This window comes from Oppia nitens, unplaced genomic scaffold, assembly GCF_028296485.1.
Source record: "Oppia nitens isolate AA-2021 unplaced genomic scaffold, nextdenovo-longstitch-racon4-pilon3 scaffold13_pilon_pilon_pilon, whole genome shotgun sequence".
In the NCBI taxonomy this organism is placed as follows: Eukaryota; Metazoa; Arthropoda; class Arachnida; order Sarcoptiformes; family Oppiidae; genus Oppia; species Oppia nitens.
In genome coordinates, this window is record NW_026533192.1 from 262,890 (window position 1) to 283,384 (window position 20,495).

Genomic DNA, 20,495 nt, shown 5'->3' on the forward strand with positions numbered 1-20,495 from the left:
ATAAAAACTATATGCAATTTATACAACAAAAACAAAATAGTTTCAATAATATATATAGTAGTTATACTAGTTATAAGTTAATAAAAATAATAATATTTAATAATTATTAATTATAATATATATAATATATATAATGGTATAAAATATTTACCAAATAAACATATAAAACATACTGTGTAAAGTCTAATATATACAGTACATATCTATTAATACATATGTACTGTAAAATTTACATTATATTTTTTTAAATATTTGAAATCTATTAATAAATTTATTGAAAATATCCATATTTTTTCAGAAAAAACAAATATGGTAAAAACTTGATTTATGTAATATTATTAAATTTTAAATATATAAATTAATAATAACAAACTATTGATAAAACATGTATGTTATGTATATCGTATTTATTGTAGTCAAATACAATATAGAAAATTATATTTTTTTAATACAATATTAAGTTATTACATATTTTATTTTTTACATGATTTATATTAGTATTATTATTTGTATAAAATGTTTTTTATCTATATTACTATATTAATACATTGTATGCTATTTAACACACAGTACATACAGAGTGCTAAAGAAAATAAACCAAAAGTTAATATTGAATATGAATCGGACGACACCATAGAGTACAGTACATCAACCGAAGCTATGCCAACACTATTGTCGGTCATCACTGTTAACCATGAWGTTAACGATTCAGTAATTAATTTAAAAGAAAAACACATAAAAATTGAAATGAAAAACACACAAAAAGATCGACCAAAAGTGTTGATCACAAGACATAAGATGACTAAACAAAGACATACGATGTCTAAAATGCCAACAATTGTTAGCAAAGTCGGCAAACAATTCGAGAAAAAGGCATTAAATAGATTCGAAAAGATTCGGTTTAAACCATTGACTGATCCGAGTTTAAAGATGTTGTCGAAAATTAAAATAAATAAAACACATCCGTTGTCCGAAACTATCAGTTCACTTAGTGATGACATGAACTTTATATATATATAAATAAATTATTTTTTCAAAATTACTTTTATATCACTAAAGTTTATGAAAATATTATTAAATTTGAAACAATTTTCAATATTTTTTTTTGTAAATTATTTATTCTGTCATATGATTCATGTCATAATTTAATWTATCATTGGATGAAAATAAATCAATCAAATCGATGTCAAACTATTATGTCGGCAATAATATTGTGGCCACTGATCGATCAATTGATGACCGATAACCACACTCATGACCGACTAGTGTTTGTCAATTATTGAAGATTTTATCAAAAGAGTCACTAATTTTTACTTAATTTATAAACTCTGATATATAGTCTAATAATAATAATGTATTATTTTTCTGCAATTAATAAATAACATAATTAAATAACATTTATACAGTCAATCAAATTGTATAACATTATTATTGRCTACTTTTCCTAAATATAATTTAATTAACCTGATACAGTAGATTATGAAATTTAATTAATGCACTAATTTTTTTTATAAATTTTACAAATTAACAATTTATATAATTAACATATTTTTTTAATTTATAAAAAATTAAAAAACAATTACTGAGCGGAGGAATGACAAAAAAAGTTGTTGTAATCCTTTTGGTCGATAATCTGACAGATCTACGGACGACGACCCGAGCTATGAAATGAATGTGTTGGCCACGAGTCACACCCTATCCCGTCCACAGTCGCCTAAATGGGATCCATTAGAACAGCTGTACAAACGGGTAGAAATGGGCGAAAGTGGACATTCAATGAACATCGAACAGGATCTCAAAGCTCTGGATGAACTCGACTTTATTATTGACTATCCGAAGGAACAAATCTATTATATAGACATCCAGTAGAAAATTATTTGCCACAAACCCACCCCCACCCACCCATACAACCTCTTTCTAGCCTCACACTAACCACACACTAACCACACACTAAATAATAATTAACCACAAACTAATACAAACTAACATTTTATATACAAACTAACCACAAACTAACCACAAACTAACCGTAACTAAATAATAATTAAGTAATAAAATTAACATTTTATATACTGTATGTATAAATGCATAAAAAACAATACTTTTTTACTCGCTGACTATAATATAGATTTAAGCCCACAAATCACATTACAATTAACAATTCACTTATTGGTATAATTTTTATTTGTTAATTAATTAGTCAAATGTCGAAAGAGATCGAAGAAATTGAAGGACACAAAAAACTTGAAACTATTTGCCGTTAMGTTTGTCGACTTCAATGAGTCGCTGTCGGAACCGCTGATCTTTTTTCTCAGAACTCTAACCTGAAGAAGCGCGAGGCCTACGAAATGGATAAGTTTATCATGACTTTTGCCAACCATCTAAATATATGTCCCATTAAGATGACCATCAATATGGGTGAGTGTATTAGAGTTTTGTATTCACTGTTAACTTAATTGTTATGATTTTAGTTTAATAATTAGTATTATTATCATTATTACCGGTAATTAATTTTTATTGATATACTATTAGGTCTGAAGTATCTTCACGACAGCCGTATATTTCACGGCGACATTCATTTGGGAAATCTGTTGATATTTTACGAGAATAACGATTTGGTGGCCAAATGGACTGATTTTGGTTTGAGTCACATGAGTACTGCCGGACGTTACGTATGGAATAAGTATACCGATCGGGATATTGAACTGAGTTTTCATATAGATATCGCTTACTTGTACTCAATATTGTTGGACTGTTGGAAAGGTAGGCAAATAAAGACTGAATTGCCAAACGAAACACAGGTATGTAGTGTTGTAATGAAAATGATTGAGTTTGTTAAAAGTGTGCTAACAATTGGTAAAATTTATCAATGATATCAACATATCATTGATGATTCACCACTGGAAAGGGAACCGTTAGTTTAAATCTAAAATTAAATTATTTATTTTAGGTGTGACTAAAAAATTATCATTTTTATTACCTAAGAAATTGTATATTTTTAAGTTATAATTTTGAAGTTAAACTAATATATTATATTTTTAATTTACATAATTTCAGTGTTAATTAAACAATTAATAAACCTAAATTTAACATWRATATTATAAATTAATGATTAAATATAAAATTAATTAAATAAACCATAAATTAATTATTAAACATTACTCTACAACATTTAAAATAAAAATTAKTATTAAAGTAAAAGTTATGGAAATTATGTTTCAACTATTRAAACACTATAKATAATCAACAGTTGACAAAAATGTTAATTTAAYATATATTACAATAAATCATTGTATTATAATAAAAAATATTAATAGTTAAAAAGATATTAACAAAAATCATAATTAATTTTTTAAAATAGCAATTGTTTGTTGAAGAATAAATGATACAAATTTATTTAGTGTATAATCTCTAATTAAAATTTATGTATTCATCTAATTACATGTCATTACTCTCTGAAAGTGATGGGCAAATAGAGATTTCTAATAAACCCTGAGAACATTTCTAGTAAATTTCTATAAAAATTTTACTTTAATATAATACTATGGGATTTCCATGTCTATAGCTATTGTAATATTATATTAATAACTCATAATAAAGCTTTACAATACAGTATACTAGACTACTATACAAATGTGATCTCTCTCTCTCTCTCTCTCTCTCTCTCTCTCTATATATATATATATATATATATATATATATATATATATATATAACTAATATACAGCATTTGTCTAATTATAGTTTTTATAACATTTTATTCATAATTCAATTATATTTTGAGTTTAATATAATTAAATAAATTAATTTATATAATTTAAATATTAATTAAAATACTAATAAAAATATTTAGTTATTATTTGTAAATATAATGTATTGTTAAGAGAGAACAAAATTAATATGGGGATCCCATAGACAGAAATTTCTTTTAGAAACTTTCTAGAAATTTATCTATTTTGTCAACTCTAGTCTCTGACCATTTTATTTTTTTTAATGGAAGGTCTCCTTAAGTGTATTACTATTACTATTGATACTTAGTATTCAATAAACGCATGTAATAAATAAAATGTTATCTCAAAAAATATATATACAGTATATATATTCACATAAAGCACATTATCTTTTACATTATAAAAAAATGATGTGAAACTTTTAATAATAAATAAAAAAAGTGCATAACCTGAACTTAATTCAAGGACAATAACTATAGTTTATATATAATATATATTAAAAATATATTTTTTTTAATGAAAAATTAGTATATCTGTAGACATCCAGACAGTCTTTCTTTTTAATTTTTTAGCCAGAATTCCAATAAATATATTCCCAAAAAAAAATCTAGCATTTGATACGTGTGACCCATTTAAATATATATTTAGTTCATTATTTATTATCATCACAAATATGTGATGTTTTAAAGTAAGAGGGATAATTTATTTTTACTTTAGTTATATAAAAAAAATTAAACCCCCAAATTTTCTAAACGATAATTGAGCAATTACAATTTTGATACCATTGGTCAAAAACACATATACACATAGATTTTACAGATTTATACACAATGTATATCTTTTTCAAATATTGAGTACTGAATATCATAGGACCAGATCTTGAGGGCATTTATTTTTCAGATGACAAACATGACGGTCACAAACAAATGATTGTTTGTGAAATTGTTGTCAAGATTTTTAATATATATATTATACTGTAGTTATTATATGTTATACATTACATATATATTTGTTATCTATCAATAAGTAATTATATTAAGCAAATCTTTTTTGGTAAATACATAATCTATTGAATATATTGATTTCAATGACTAAAGTTGTATATTATTTAATTTTTCAAAATAAATTTTCACTTTTAATTTGAAAGAAATAACATAAATAGGTGTTATATATAAAAAGTAGATTACTTATTTAACAGTAGTTATTTGAGATTAAAATTTTAAAGTTTTAAAAAGTTAATAAACTGTATAGATTTTATATTAAGTTTTAATTATTTTATATTTGATTCTGAAGTGAAAAATATATAGTTTTATATTTGTTTAAATTTACAATTAAATAGATATTTAAAAATGTCGAAAACAAAGACATTACCGAAAATTATGGACGAAGACATTGTCATCAGTGGTATGAGTGGCCGATTCCCGAAGTCCGACTCCACCGATGAATTCGCTCATAACCTATACAATGGAGTCGATATGATTACCGCCGATGATGACCGTTGGCCTACAGGTCTTTATTTAATACCATAACAATCTAAACAATAATATTTATATATTTTTTATAATAAAATTGTATATACCATATTAACATTAATTTATTAATTATTGTATATTAATTTTAATATTTTTTATTTAATTTTGTATATATAATATATATAATAATAATAATGACTGATATTATTTTTTTTAAAAAAGATTTATATGGTATGAATTTTAAAATGGCAAAAATAAAAGAAATCGACAAATTTGACGGCAATTTCTTTGGTATTATGCCTACAATGGGTGACACCGTTGACCCGCAGTCGAGAATACTTTTGGAGACTACTTATGAGGCCATCGTTGACTCTGGTATATCATAAATTAAAAAATATATTATTAATATTTTATTAATATTAAATTTATAAACAGGAATAAATCCACAGTCACTTCGCGGATCAAATACAGGTGTTTATATCGGTTACACAACTTTTGCAATGCCTGAGGGCATACCAGAAGAGGTACAGCCAGACTCACAAAATTCATTAACCGAAACATTGCTATGGATTCCGGGAAACTCCAAGTGCTTGTATGCCAATCGCATATCATTTGTGTTTGACTTTAAGGGTCCGTCATTAGTGACCGATACGGCCTGTTCCTCCAGTTTAGTGGCATTCAATCTGGCCATCAATGATCTTCGATTAGGTATAAAATAACAATTAAATTTTATAACTTTTTATACTATAATTTGATTGTAATTTATAGGAAAGTGTGATCAGGCAATAGTCGGTGGCTCACAGCTAAATCTTCAGCCCTTCACTAATCATGTTTTCCAAACTACACGATTAAATTGTTTGGATGGCATTCCTAAAGTATGGGATGAATCTGCCGATGGATTTGTTAGGGGAGAGACAGTCGCTTGTCTTTTCCTCCAAAGAAAGAGTAATTCAAAGCGTATTTATGCCACAGTATTGAACAGTGGTGTCAACATTGATGGCAACAAAACTATGGGAATGTTTTTCCCTTCTTCTGAAGGACAGGAAGATCTAATGATTAAAGTTTACAAAGAAGTTAATGTGGATCCACTGGATGTCAATTATTTTGAAGCTCACGCCACAGGAACTAAGGTATAGAATCTATAAGACAATGACTAATCTAACAATAATTTATAACAAATAAAAACAAATTATAAAAGGCTGGCGATCCTCAAGAGGCGAAAGCCATATACAATGCTTACTGTAAACTACCGAACCGTTCGGGAACTCTACCCATTGGTCTATTAAAGAGTAATATAGGACACACAGAGAGTGCATCGGGTATATCATCGGTGATCAAAGTTCTGATGTCATATGAAAATGAATGCATACCTCGTAATCTTCATCTTAAAAATATCAAGACTTCCATCGCTGATATGTGTCCGCCATTGGTTCCCATTCAAGAAAATTTAAAATATAATCCAGGTTTGGATTATTTTTTTAGCCGTAATATTTTAATAGTTTACATGTTTATTATTTATTAAATTTAGGTATCGCTGGTGTCAATAACTTCGGTGTCGGCGGTGTTAACGCACACGTATTACTTGAGCCCAACTATAAAGTGGTCGATGACTACCAGCTCAATATTGCTGATACTATTCCCAGAATTATCAATATTTGCTGCAGAACTGAATCGGCATTAAATCAAATGTTTGATTACATTCAGAACAATCCGAAGAAGATTACCCGCGATTTTCTGGCGCTTTTGAGCGACACTATGAAGAACCAGCCGTTCATTAATTCATCAGGTCTTCCACATCGAGGTATTAATTATATTATGTTAATAATTATAAATATTTAATAAATTAATTTGTATTAATAAAAAAAATTAGGTTCAATGATAATAAAGCAAATCACAAATGAGAACAACGATATTGAATACAAATATCAAAAACAGTCTGCAATTTTAGTCGATAAAAATGTTAGACCGGTTTGGTTTTTATATCCCGGTTTGGGTGGACAATGGGTTGGTATGGCTAAGGCATTGATGCCGATTAAGATATTTGCCGATAAAATAGAGGAATGCCATGAAATACTCAAACAATTTGGAATAGACTTAAAACATTTGCTATTATCTGATGACAAGAACTCCATGTCATCGATGACCAAAAAGTTTTGTTCGACTACTGCTCTGGAGATTGCATTAACAGATCTGATGAAATCACTTAATATAATACCGGACGGCATAATTGGTCACTCATTTGGTGAGATTGCCTGTGCYTACGCTGATGGCTGTCTATCTACTTCAGAGGCACTGTTCATAACATACATTAGAGGATCCATTACTGAAAATGATAAGAAAATACCAAAAGGTYTGATGGCTGTGGTAGGCATCTCATGGAGTGAAGCCAAGAAATTATGTCCGAAAAATATTTACGTTGTCTGCAATAACTCAAAAGATACGGTCGTTTTTTCGGGTATTATAATATTATTATAATTAGTAATGAATTATTAATTAAATATAACTATTATTTTTAAGGTCTATATAATGAAATGAAAGAACTGATTGAATCGTTGAAAAAGAAAGGACTGTTTGTTCGTATATTAGAGAGTCATGACATCCCATATCACAGTACATATCTGATGTCATCGGCAAAGAAGATGACCGACGAAATCAAGAAATGGGTTCCAAATCCTAAATCAAGATCTAAAAAATGGATTTCAACGGCAATTCTTGAGTCTGATTTAAGAAATGAAGATTTGAAGTATGCGTCGGCAGAATATTTCGTTCATAACCTCATTAGTCCCGTATATTTCTACAATAAGCTACAGACTATTCCCGATAACGCTATTGTGGTTGAGATCGGACCGCACGGTCTTTTCGCTAAAACAATAACCTCAACTCTCGAGTCGTCCACTTATTTGTCACTCATTAAGCGTGACTCCAATGACACCAATTTAGACAATTTTATGTCAGGTTTGGCCAAATTGTATGAACTGGGAATCAATCCGTCCATTGAAAATCTATACCCTAAAGTTGAGTGGCCAGTGGCTAGAAATACACAATCAATCAGTTCGCTGATGTGTTGGGATCACAATAAAAATTATTTTGTGCGCAAATATCCTGATTTTTACTTTAAAGGTACATCATCTGACATGAATGAGACAATCAATCTTCAGCGCCAATACAAAGTCTATTTACCCGATCACTCGATTGACGGTAACATACTATTCCCCGGAACCGGTTATCTGATGCTTGTATGGCGACATTTGGCCGCTAAAAAGGGTCGGATATGGAATCAGATTCCAGTTGTGTTTGAAGACATACAGTTTAGGCGTCCAGTGTTTTTATCGGATACAGAAATCACAAAACTTAAAGTCAAAATACACGAAAGTACAGGTAATTAAAAATAAATTTTAATGTTTTGTCATAAAATAAAATTACTGATAAATACTGTACTTATATTTCAGGCGATTTTGTTGTTGAAGAAAATAACAACACCTGTTGTTTGGGAAAAATCTTCTGTCCGGATGAAGACTTTCTGTGTGTTCAACATATCATACATGACATTCAAAGTGAGAAACCATCGGAAAGTGAGGTCACTCTAACAACCGATGATATCTATAAAGATTTACGATCTGTTGGCTATGATTACGGACCATTCTTTCGTGGTCTTCATAACGTTAAAACAGATAACTTTACTACAATTAAAGGACAGGTAGAATGGAATGGTAATTGGGTTACATTTATGGACTCTGTTTTGCAAACCATGGCCGTAGCCATGCCATTCCGTAAGCTAATGGTTCCCGTTATGATAAAACGTTTACGTTGCGATCCGAAAGCCCTATACGAAGCGATAATGGCTAACAAAGTGGTTGAAAATGATGGCAAAGAGTTTGACGAAGAAGAGACTATTAACAGAGTTATGGAAAAAGAGACTCAAAGTAAAGACGTTGAGAAAGATTTGGGAGATATTCTTGAATTGGATAACAAGTTATATATGGAGAAAGTGATTGGCACCAGATTTCACATTTATAAATCATTATTACCTGTTTATGGAAATATGAACTCTCGTATGATTGTTACCAATGGTATAGAAGTCGAAGACATTATGGCATTGCCTATACCTCGGAGGACAAACGTACAAGACTTGAAACTGGAATCATATCAATTCGTTGCAAATGAAGATCTAAATTGTATCGATCGATGCGATAGAGAATACCTATTAAATTATATAAAGGTTTTGTATATTTATTAATCGGTAAATCATTTGATAAATTCATAATTTTGTAACTTATCTTTGCTTATCATAGATATGCTCAACACTTGCATCCAAAGCATGTAAGATATTAGAGAGTCCAGAATCCTTGTGGACAGAGATTGATGATGACATCTATTATGATAATTTGGATAAAAAATTAAATAATATTAACAACAATGAGATAATGTTAAAGATTTTAGACAAATTGTCCGCAACAATGAAAGATGATAATAGAAATTTTGATTCAAATTCAATTAGTAAAATGTTAACTGATCTTCAAATGCAACCCGAGTTTGATATGAATATGGATGTCATTAATCAGGTGTCCACTAATGAACACCTGATTCGTACACTTCTCGATATTGTGAGCGAGAATTATGTGCCGAAAAAAGAAATTAAAGTTTTAGAGATTAATGTGACCAACGCTTTAATGGCTCAAGAAATTGACAATCACTTGGCTCACGCAGCTATTTATCCAATTGATGTCAACTATACTATTGCTACCAAATGTATTGATAATATAAATGATGAATACAAGAATAAGTCGTTTAAATTGACTGAATGGGACTATAAGTCTTCGGCATTTCCATCAGATATATCACAACTCGAACTCATTGTAATGAAAGACACACAAGACTTAAAAGATGTCAAACTTGATGTTTATCTTCAAGAAGCTTACGATGCAATTGTTTCCAAAGGATTCTTGTTATCAGTTTTTAAGTACAAATACACTGAACCGGAACTACTGTTGAATTCAATGAATGGACGCAAAAATATGAAAAACATTGAGTTAGAGAAGAGAATCAATGACTTCACCACAACTGCCATTCAAATGGGTTTCAAAGAAATCGGTAGAAAATATGATTCAATTAATTCAATGGCTGTACTCTTTAGAAAGATTGAAACCAAACCAACGGTTCCGGAAAAACACAATATCATTGAAATCAATGCAAGCGATATGTCGTGGTTTGAGACATTGAAAACAAGAGTTACAGAAAATATTGACACAAAAGATAACATTTGGCTCATTGCTAATGACTCACAACATAATGGTATCGTTGGTCTAATCAATTGTCTTCGTCTGGAACCGGGAGGCGATAGTCTTCGTTGTCTTTTTGATTGCAATTCAAACAAATCTTCGATTAAATTTACAGAAAAGCCATATTCAGACATTTTGAACAATGATTTGGCAATAAATGTAATAAATGAAAGATTAGTCGGTACTTACAGACACATAACTTTACCCAAAAATTATGACAAAATCCCGTCAAATGAGTACTTCTTGAATGTCGGTCTAAACAGAGACTTATCTCATCTTCAATGGTATGATTCACGACATATCGTCACAACCGATGAATTTTACGATTTATGTAATGTTCACAAACATCAAATAAGATGTCATGTCTATAGTAGTGGACTTAACTTCAGGGATGTCATGTTAGCCACGGGTTCGTATAAATATAATACAATAAATATAATGAATAATAAATTAAAATTATATAATTTTAAGGTCGACTTATTTCTGGTCCGGAAACTCTATTCACTGATTGTTTGCTGGGCTTTGAGTTCGCCGGTCGTCGCAGTGATACTGGAGAGCGTGTCTGTGGTTTCAATATGAGTCGCTGTTTTGGTACAACTATTGACGCCAATGAAAATCTGATATCTCCAATACCAGATAACTGGTCTATGGATGACGCTATCACTATATTGAGTACATATAGTACTGTATGGTATGGGCTATTAGAAAGAGGACAACTAAAAAAAAGTAAATTAAAATTAATATACATACCCTGATCATTTTTTAAATATTACTTTTAATTTCTTATAGATGAAAGTGTTTTGATTCACTCGGCAGCCGGKGGTGTGGGACAGGCGGCCATCAATGTGTGCCAAAAGTATAACTGCGATCTCTATGTAACTGTTGGTACGGAAGATAAGAAACAATTTTTAATGAATGAATACAATATACCAGAAAACAGAATATTCAGTTCACGTGATATTCAGTTTAAATATAAAATTAAGGAATTGACTGATGGAAAGGGAGTCGATTTGGTACTTAACTCTTTGACCGGTGAAAAACTTGAGGCCAGTTATGAATGTGTTGCCGATTGCGGTCGCTTTGTTGAGATCGGCAAATATGACTTACAAATGAACAAACAAATGGGAATGTTTTCATTTCTTAAAGACCTCTCTTTCATCGCTGTTTCCGCTGATCGTAAACTGTATTTGACTCAAGATTTTGGTCAAAATTTTTTCAAATGGATGAACGAAAACTGTACCAACGGTTTAATTAAACCAATTAATAGGACTGTATTTAAGGCAGAAGACGCTGATAAGGCTTTCCGTTATATGACAACCGGTAAACATATTGGAAAGATTATCGTTAAAATCAGAGATGAAGAAACCATTAAAAGTCAATTACTTGATATCAAACCCGCAAATGAAATGACAGTAATGACTAAGACTTACTTTGATCCCAACAAGACTTATATTATAACAGGAGGTTTGGGAGGATTTGGTATGGAATTAATGCATTGGATGTTATTTATGGGCGCACGAAGACTTGTATTGACCTCTAGAAAGGGTATTAAATCTGATTATCAGAAATTTCTTTTGGAAAGAGTGAAGGCTTTGGGAAATAGATTTAAGTTTTTTAATACAAAGGTTATTGTGTCAACTCATGACACCAATACCACTGAAGGCACTAAACAATTACTAAGTGAAGCACACAAATTGGGTCCAATCGGTGGTGTCTTTCATTTGGCTCTTGTACTCAATGATTGTCTTTTAGAAAAGCAAACTATTGATGGTTTTTGTGAAACTATTGACTCGAAAGCAAAGACCTTTGAAAACTTGGATCGCATAACACGTCAAATGAGTATAGATTTAGATTATTTTGTTGTCTTCTCATCCGTCGCTTGTGGTAAAGGAAATGCCGGACAATCCAACTATGGATACGCCAACTCTGTATGTGAACGCATATGTGAGTCCCGACGTAATGATGGACTGCACGGTTTGGCCATTCAATGGGGACCTATTGGTGATGTCGGTGTGCTGTCTGACACTGAGATGAGTTCGTTGTCGGGAATCGTCAAACAGCGGATCAATTCATGTCTGGAAATCTTTGATAAATTGCTTCAAACACCACAAGCCGTAATCTCGTGTGTCGTAAGTGTTAGACATGACATACCGTAATATAACATATCATATGATATTAATTTTAAATCATTACCGCTATTCACAAAAGTATTAATTTTTGTAACAATTTTTTTATTTTCTGATATTCATAAAAATGTATTCATAACTGTTTACAGTTATGCATATTTTAAGTACAGTATCTATGATATCATAAATACTGTATAATTATTGCAAGTGTAGTGTATTTAAAAAACACTATATCATTAATGAAGTTTGTTTCGCATCCAAAATTAATTAACTTTAATTACTCTATTAATTATACATCAAAAAATTTATTTGTAATTAATTATCAAATAACTTGTATTTAATAGCTTATTATAATTTTAAATTAGATTAGTATGTAAAATATTATAGAGAAAATGTTTAAAAATGAATTATTTATATTTATGTCGAAATTTACATTTTAATATACAGTAGTATTATACGAATGCAACATAAAAGTTTATATGATATATTACATATATATRTATAATAAATTGAATATTTTATATTATATCAAATGATTTAATGTTTATAATTCAAATTATAAATATATTAGGTTAGGGCTAAACGTGTTACACAACAAGGCAGTCGAGAGTCAAAGATTGTTAACCAGATATGGCAGGCATTGGGTATCGATCCGCGCACTACACCCGATCACTTGACTTTGGGTGAGATCGGTATGGAGTCTATGTTTGCCGTTGAGTTACAACAGGGATTAGAAAGAGATTACAAAATAAAGTTGACTATGAATGACATCAAATCAATAACAGTCCGACACATCAAAGAATTTGAAACCGGAAGAGTGGATCAATTCAAGAAATTTGCCGAAGAGTTACACAATGCCAGAGAAAAGTTGGCAAAAATCAAGTTTATTATTCCTTCCGATGCCTACACACCGTTAAACAGTGTGCGCACCGGTAATCCCGTATATTTCTTGCCCCCACTCGAGGGTATATTTTCTTCACTCGTAGGATTGGCAGAACAAATCAATCGACCGGTAATTGGATTGAATTGGACTAAAGATATGGAAAAAATAGATGATGTGAAAGAGATCGCCAATTATTATACAAAACTATTGAAGACACTCCACCCGAAAGGCAACTTTGACATTGTTGGCCACTTTTACGGTGCACTACTTGTTGCCAAAATGTTAAGGAAATCGCCGATACGTCGGGCCGTTATTATTGATACTATTTCTGATATGGAAGTCGACGAAGACATGATTAGCGATGAGGCCATCATTGAAATGCTAATCAAATTTATATGCAAAGACTTGCCTAAAGTTATTAACGAAAAGCTCGTTCGCGAACTTAAACTTAAACCTGATATCAACTCAAAGCTCAGTAAAATTAGTGCAGATATTAAAGAGTTTGTCGGCAAAGGGTTTGTTGGCCGAGACTTTGATGACATATTGAACCAGTCGTTCAAAAGGGCTAAACTTTTTGGCAATTATCGACTAAAAATGAAAAACAAATTCAAACAAATCAAACTAAATATTGGCAAAAAATATCTTGAAATGAGCGGCAAATTACTGGTTATTAAAGCCGTGGCCAATACTTTTGATGACGATATGATCAATACAACTGATAAGATTTGGGACTCATACTTCTTGCCCGAAAAGGTAATCACATTATTAAAAAAATAATATTTTTATTGACTATACTTATAAAATTAATGTTTGTTTTATTTGCTATTATTTTTTGTTGTATTAGGGATTGGAAGACAAACTAAACTTTAAGACAGTTAGAGGTGACTCTGATAACGACATGAATATTGTGTTCAATCAAATTGCTGTCTCTATTAATCAATATTTATTGGATTAATTTTTTTAATTTTTTAAAAAATATTTATTATTATATAATATTTTCTGGGGAACAGGTAATGATTGAGCATATATTTAATATTATTAAATATTTATGTGGTGATAGAAGTAGTTGTAGTTTTGTGGGATTATTATTAATGAGTTATAAATTTTTTTTATAATAGGCATTTATTTGTTATTTTATTGTCTATTTTTTAAATAAATCAAATATTGTTGACATTCACAGGTATATAWATATTTTAGGTTATTAATAATACTGATATTAATATTTCAATTATAATTAGAAATAAAAAAAATCAGGCAATTTAAATTTTCACATTAAAATCAATGCTAATGTATAAAAGTATATTTTTGAATATCAACCAGTTTTGACTGAATTTTTCTATAACTCTATAATATTGATATTTYTATTTAKTTTATTATTTTATTATTATATTTACAATAAAGACTTTCCGTTTTGAAGGATAAAATGTTTTGATTATTTAAAAATATATATTAAAAATTTTATAGATAACATATTGCATTCCAAACCATATAATTATTATCAATTATTATATAAAAAATTACTATTTTTATAACTAACTAATCTATTGATTCATATTTTTAGAAAATAATAATGAAATATTGATTATATTATTGAACCTGTTTACTTCAACTTATCTAATGTATTTATTTATTATTATTATTAGTATATATATTTGTAGGCATTTATTTATTAGAAAACATTTATATTTTATTGTTTTTAAGAAAAATGATAAAATTAAATTTAAGCAAATTTTGTGACATTGTTTTAAAAAAATGTTAAGGTTAAATAATCAATTTAWACATCAATTCATGATTATCATCRATTATAACTTATAATTTATAAGAGTAACAACAATACTATTAAATAATAAATAAATAAATTTAATTAAACAAGTTTTCTTACCTAGTTCAGTTCATTAAAAAAATGAAAAAGTTAAAATCTCTTTGTTACATAATATTGATAAATATAATCAACCGTATAGTTTTTTAACCCTTATATTAATGATGATCTTAATTTATATTCACTAACTCATACATAGATATTATATATCATATATATTATAAAATACTTATGTTCAATTTGAATGCTTATATAAAAAACAAAATATTTTAAGTTATTAATGTTTTTTTCATGAGTGGTTCACTAGTTGAAGGCCAGTGAGGTTGAGGACCAGTCCCCCAGTTATAACTAAATGAGTTTTGAGATAGATTAGGACTCATGACTATTAACTAACTATTTATTATTGGTTATGATAAATATGTACAATAATGTTGAGGTCATCTTTATAACATAAAATATTTAAAGTGAATTTTATATCAATTTTTATTTTGAACTATCTATTAATATTTGTTTTTTATTGTTAAATTAGACTTAAGATTATAATTAACGCTTTATCTATTAAACAAAATTCAAATGTTATGAATTTCAATGGTGTTAAACATAATTAAATTTAATTTGAAAAATTTATTTTTTTATTATTAATAATATTTGATAAACAATATATCAAATTATTTAACGATGTAATTATCTAATACGACATTAAAATAATTGAAATTATTGGAAAGTTTTAAACAAATGAATCAAATTTATTTCTTATTATTTATAAAACATTTACATCACACAAAATTAATTAAGGTTAATAAAAATATTAATAAAAAACAAATAAACATATTATTAATTATAGTAATAAACAAAAATTAAATTAAATTAATACATCAGTATTTACTAAACTATTATAGAAAACCTGTAGTACATGTACTCTATATTTTAATAGCAAATGTTAGATCTCTAATAGTAATGTAAATGTATTTCTAATAAGAATTTTTTGATACATTGGTAAACATACTATAAATTATATGATGTAAAAGAAATTTATTTTACAAAGAAATTCATACAAACTTATTAAATAAGATATTATTTAATGATAATAAAGTTTATGTATAATAAAAATAATATTTTGTTTTTATGGAAAAATTTGAAAATAAGTTATTTTTTAAAAATAATAAGATGTAACTAAATATATCATATTATTGTAAAAACCAATCAATTATATTGTTTATTATAATTTAAGTCAGCAAGTAAATTTTTAGTGCATAAAGTCATTTGATATTTTTTAAAATAATGTTATTTATCGTAAAAGATTTTGTTTTTTACAAACTATAGATTTTATAATATTTTTTTATTATTACATTATTAATATCCATTAAGATTATTGCCAATAATAATTAGTCATATTTTAAAATATAAGTGTATTTTTTAAATATTTTTAAATATATCGCTATAGTTGTCATTACATTTTAACATAATATTGACAAGATAATCATATTAATAAATTAACATAATAATTATAATAGCTTATTTTTGTTACTTATTATTAAAAATTTTTAATTAATATTTTTCATAAATAATAATAAAAGTATACATAATAATTTTTTATAAACATATTTATAGAAAATTTTATACCATTCATTCAAGGATAAATAATATTTACTGTAATTATTTTAATAAATATATTTCATTATATTGTATATTTTTACTTAAATACAATTAATATTTTATAATTTATTATTATATAAAATTTACTAAATATTTTTTATAAGGTTTTTTGTGCATTTTAAGTGCAAATCATAAAATAATTTTGTATATTACATTGATTTATACTGTAGTATGTTTTTATAAATATCTATACATGAATATAAACATTATTAACTATATCATGTATTTGTATTAAACAAAATATTTATATATYATACAATAATATTAGTAGATTTTTCATTTRATGCATAATATTGTGTATATTWAAAAAATGGTTAAATKTGTGAGTGAGTTAGTAACCGAGAGAGAGAGAGAGAGAGAGAGAGAGAGAGAGAGAGAGAGAGAGAGAGAGAGAGATTTAATAAAAGTATTAAATAGCAATTGATATAAATGTACTGTAAGTCAGTCATTGATATGCCTATCCTTTATAGACTATCTTTTTATTAATGATTGTTGTGATTATGTTAAGTGAACACAATATCAACCAATACATGTGTCGGTCAAACACATCAGATAGTGTCAGTTAAAAGGCTACGACTGACCTTCAACTGTGGCCATTACTTTCAACGGGGAATTACCGATTAGTTATGCAGTATATTATATTATCAGATATTTATGAAGTAGCAATCAGGGATGGGATGGTATAAATAAATATATATATATAATATTATGTAATACTTGAAGTATATACCTATAAATCTATAATAAAAGTCTAGTGTATATTTATAAGTCAAAATTATAATCACAATAGAGATTGCATAACATAAAGCAGTTCACTAACATTGTTAATCATTAGAAAAGGTTGGCATCAGTAAGACAGGTTGACATGCTTTTTAGGGCAGTGCCCGACAACTTTTACTCTGGATGTCAGAGACAACTTAACAGGTCCTGAATCTMTCTCTCTCTCTCTCTCTCTCTCTCTCTTYTAYATATATATCTACAATATCTATCACCTCTAAAGGTACCCGAAGATAGCAATGCAGTTAACAATAATGTTRTTGTGAATGACATTAATCATATATTTTATCTTTAGTAAACTTATTTTACAGATATATATATATATATATATTTACAATCACTTTCACTAAGAAAATTGTTAGCTTATGTATTTTTCTAATATATTTTTTGAGATAAAAAATATATATGTGATAATAGTAATAATAATAGTAGATTTGTAAATTGATTTTTTTATACCGGTAAGCTTAAAATAGTTGTTTGTAAATTATTAAATTTTTCAATAATTTATAGACAATTTAGATAAAAAAATATGAATTGCAAACAATTCAAATCAACTAAAATTTATTTATTTTGATTATTACTTAATACTTATAGAAATGATTTTTAGTAGATTTGCTGCTAAATCTGGTATATTTATAAAATAAGACAAACAGATTTAGCATTATTATCAAACTTTGTTGATACACATTATATTTATAAATCGTCTATTTATAAGTTAAAATTTTTATTTATACAAGTTTTAATTATCAATGTTGAATTAGCATTTTAWAGTTTAAAAGCAATAAAAAAAGCTYAGTAAGAGATTAAATTTAGCAAGGTTAGATTTTTATGATTAGCTATTTTRTTAAAATGGGGGGATAGAGAGAGAGAGAGAGAGAGAGAGAGAGAGAGAAAGAGGGAGAAAGAGAGAGAGATTAATGCGATATTATTCCTATTAGGCGTGGTTCACATATTACGTTCGCACTTGATGGGAGGGGGATTAGTCAAAGCGAACTTTTGCGAAAGAGAGGGAGGGGTAGAGACTTTAAGAACGTTCGCAATTAGATATTTTATTTCTTAGGTGGGGGTAGCGGTTAGGGATATGCCAACGTATTTTTTTAAATGACTACATGCGAACAATTGCGAACATAGGGGAGGAAGGGGGTCTAGATTTCTTAAAAAGTGCGAACGTAATATGTGAACAATCCCTTATATCAAGTATTTTGTTATTTAAAGTATTTAAAAACATATAAGTTTGTTAAGAGTTACACTTAATCGGATACTTTCAATATTAATCTTTTTCATTATTGACGCCTAGTTTTTGTTGATAATTTAAAATTAAGCAATAGTTAAGCAAAATACTAATAAAACAATAATATCATAACTTAAGTAATAAAAGTTTGTTAAAAATTTTATTTAAAAAAAAATAAATGCGATATTAATGATCGACAAATTAAAATATTTTTTAACCACAAATGTAATGTGTTATGAAAATGCAGTATTATTATTATTATTATTATTATTATTATTATTATTATTATTATTATTATTATTATTATTATTATTATTATTATTATTATTATTATTATTATTATTATTATTATTATTATTATTATTATTATTATTATTATTATTATTATTATTATTATTATTATTATTATTATTATTATTATTATTATTATTTATTTATTTATTTATTCAAAATTATCTTGTTTTACCAAAAATCTCATTTAGATAATTATAATGAATTTCAGGTTAACTATTTATTGTTTGAAACAAAACAAAATAACAAAAATAGTTCAAAGATTTTAAAAATAAATTTATATTATGCTCTATGTTATTTAAAAATTATTTATATAATACTGTATATTAACATATAGTATAGTTAACTTTTTTTTAAAAAAAACTTAGATTGTATCATTTATTATTATTGATTACACAATAATGTAAATGACATTATAATATGTATTTATATAATAAATTCAATGTTATAAACAAAGCATAATAAATGTTATTAACCGAAAGTTCAATAGAATTGCTTGTTTTATATACTGTAGTATACAGTTCCCGACTAATCTATCAAATGGTATTTATATTGATAATAATAATATATGTTTATAAGTCATTCATAACAATAAATACATTTTATAATACATAAAAAAACTTTTGACTCCAAATTTAAAAGTGCTTTGACCAATACTATAATAAATTAAATAGTTTTATTAGTTATTATGTATACATATATACTGTATAGAAGATATAATAAATATCATGGATATTGCAGTTATATAAATTGACTTGAACATTTTTTGTGTGTGATTTATTGACACTTGATGTTAATGGTTTATTAGAAAAATGTCGATAATAAATATTTAATTTTCAAAAAATTTAATTGTGAATATAATTTAATTTTTTGTATAATAATTACATATATAAACAATAAATCAAAATAATAATATTGATTTAATGTAATAATATTTAAATATTATGTATTTTTATATTAAATAAATTAAAGATATTTAATATATACCGTAATATAATTTAATATTTTATATATATTAATATTTCCTAAATTTGATCATATTTCATAAAGTTAAATTATTTTAAAAACATTATCGTATTTTAAAATTATTTTAATGCAAAAAATAAAATAAAATATAACCAAATATTTGATAGAATGCAATAAGTATGCAATATTTAATATTATGTTCTAGGTACAATTGCCTAAAGTTAAAATTAAAATTCATTTAAGTGCTAAAAAATTTGAACTTAA

The 20,495-nt window shown here is 27.0% G+C and overlaps 2 protein-coding genes across 2 annotated transcripts; both read left to right on the top strand.

Annotated features, from left to right (window-relative positions):
• Positions 1–660: 660 nt before the first annotated feature.
• LOC128959303 (fatty acid synthase-like) lies at positions 661–8,917 on the top strand. The gene is made up of 15 exons (XM_054305248.1): positions 661–899; positions 1,641–1,865; positions 2,201–2,264; positions 2,316–2,418; positions 2,533–2,801; positions 5,096–5,240; positions 5,465–5,578; positions 5,639–5,911; positions 5,972–6,333; positions 6,402–6,666; positions 6,732–7,004; positions 7,074–7,658; positions 7,721–8,581; positions 8,653–8,853; positions 8,901–8,917. Exons 1-15 carry the CDS (start codon positions 661–663, stop codon positions 8,915–8,917), a joined length of 3,996 nt encoding a protein of 1,331 aa, XP_054161223.1.
• A 710-nt stretch (positions 8,918–9,627) lies between these two features.
• Positions 9,628–14,446, top strand: LOC128959312 (fatty acid synthase-like). The gene is made up of 5 exons (XM_054305258.1): positions 9,628–10,891; positions 10,954–11,208; positions 11,272–12,611; positions 13,180–14,244; positions 14,336–14,446. Exons 1-5 carry the CDS (start codon positions 9,628–9,630, stop codon positions 14,444–14,446), a joined length of 4,035 nt encoding a protein of 1,344 aa, XP_054161233.1.
• Positions 14,447–20,495: the final 6,049 nt, after the last annotated feature.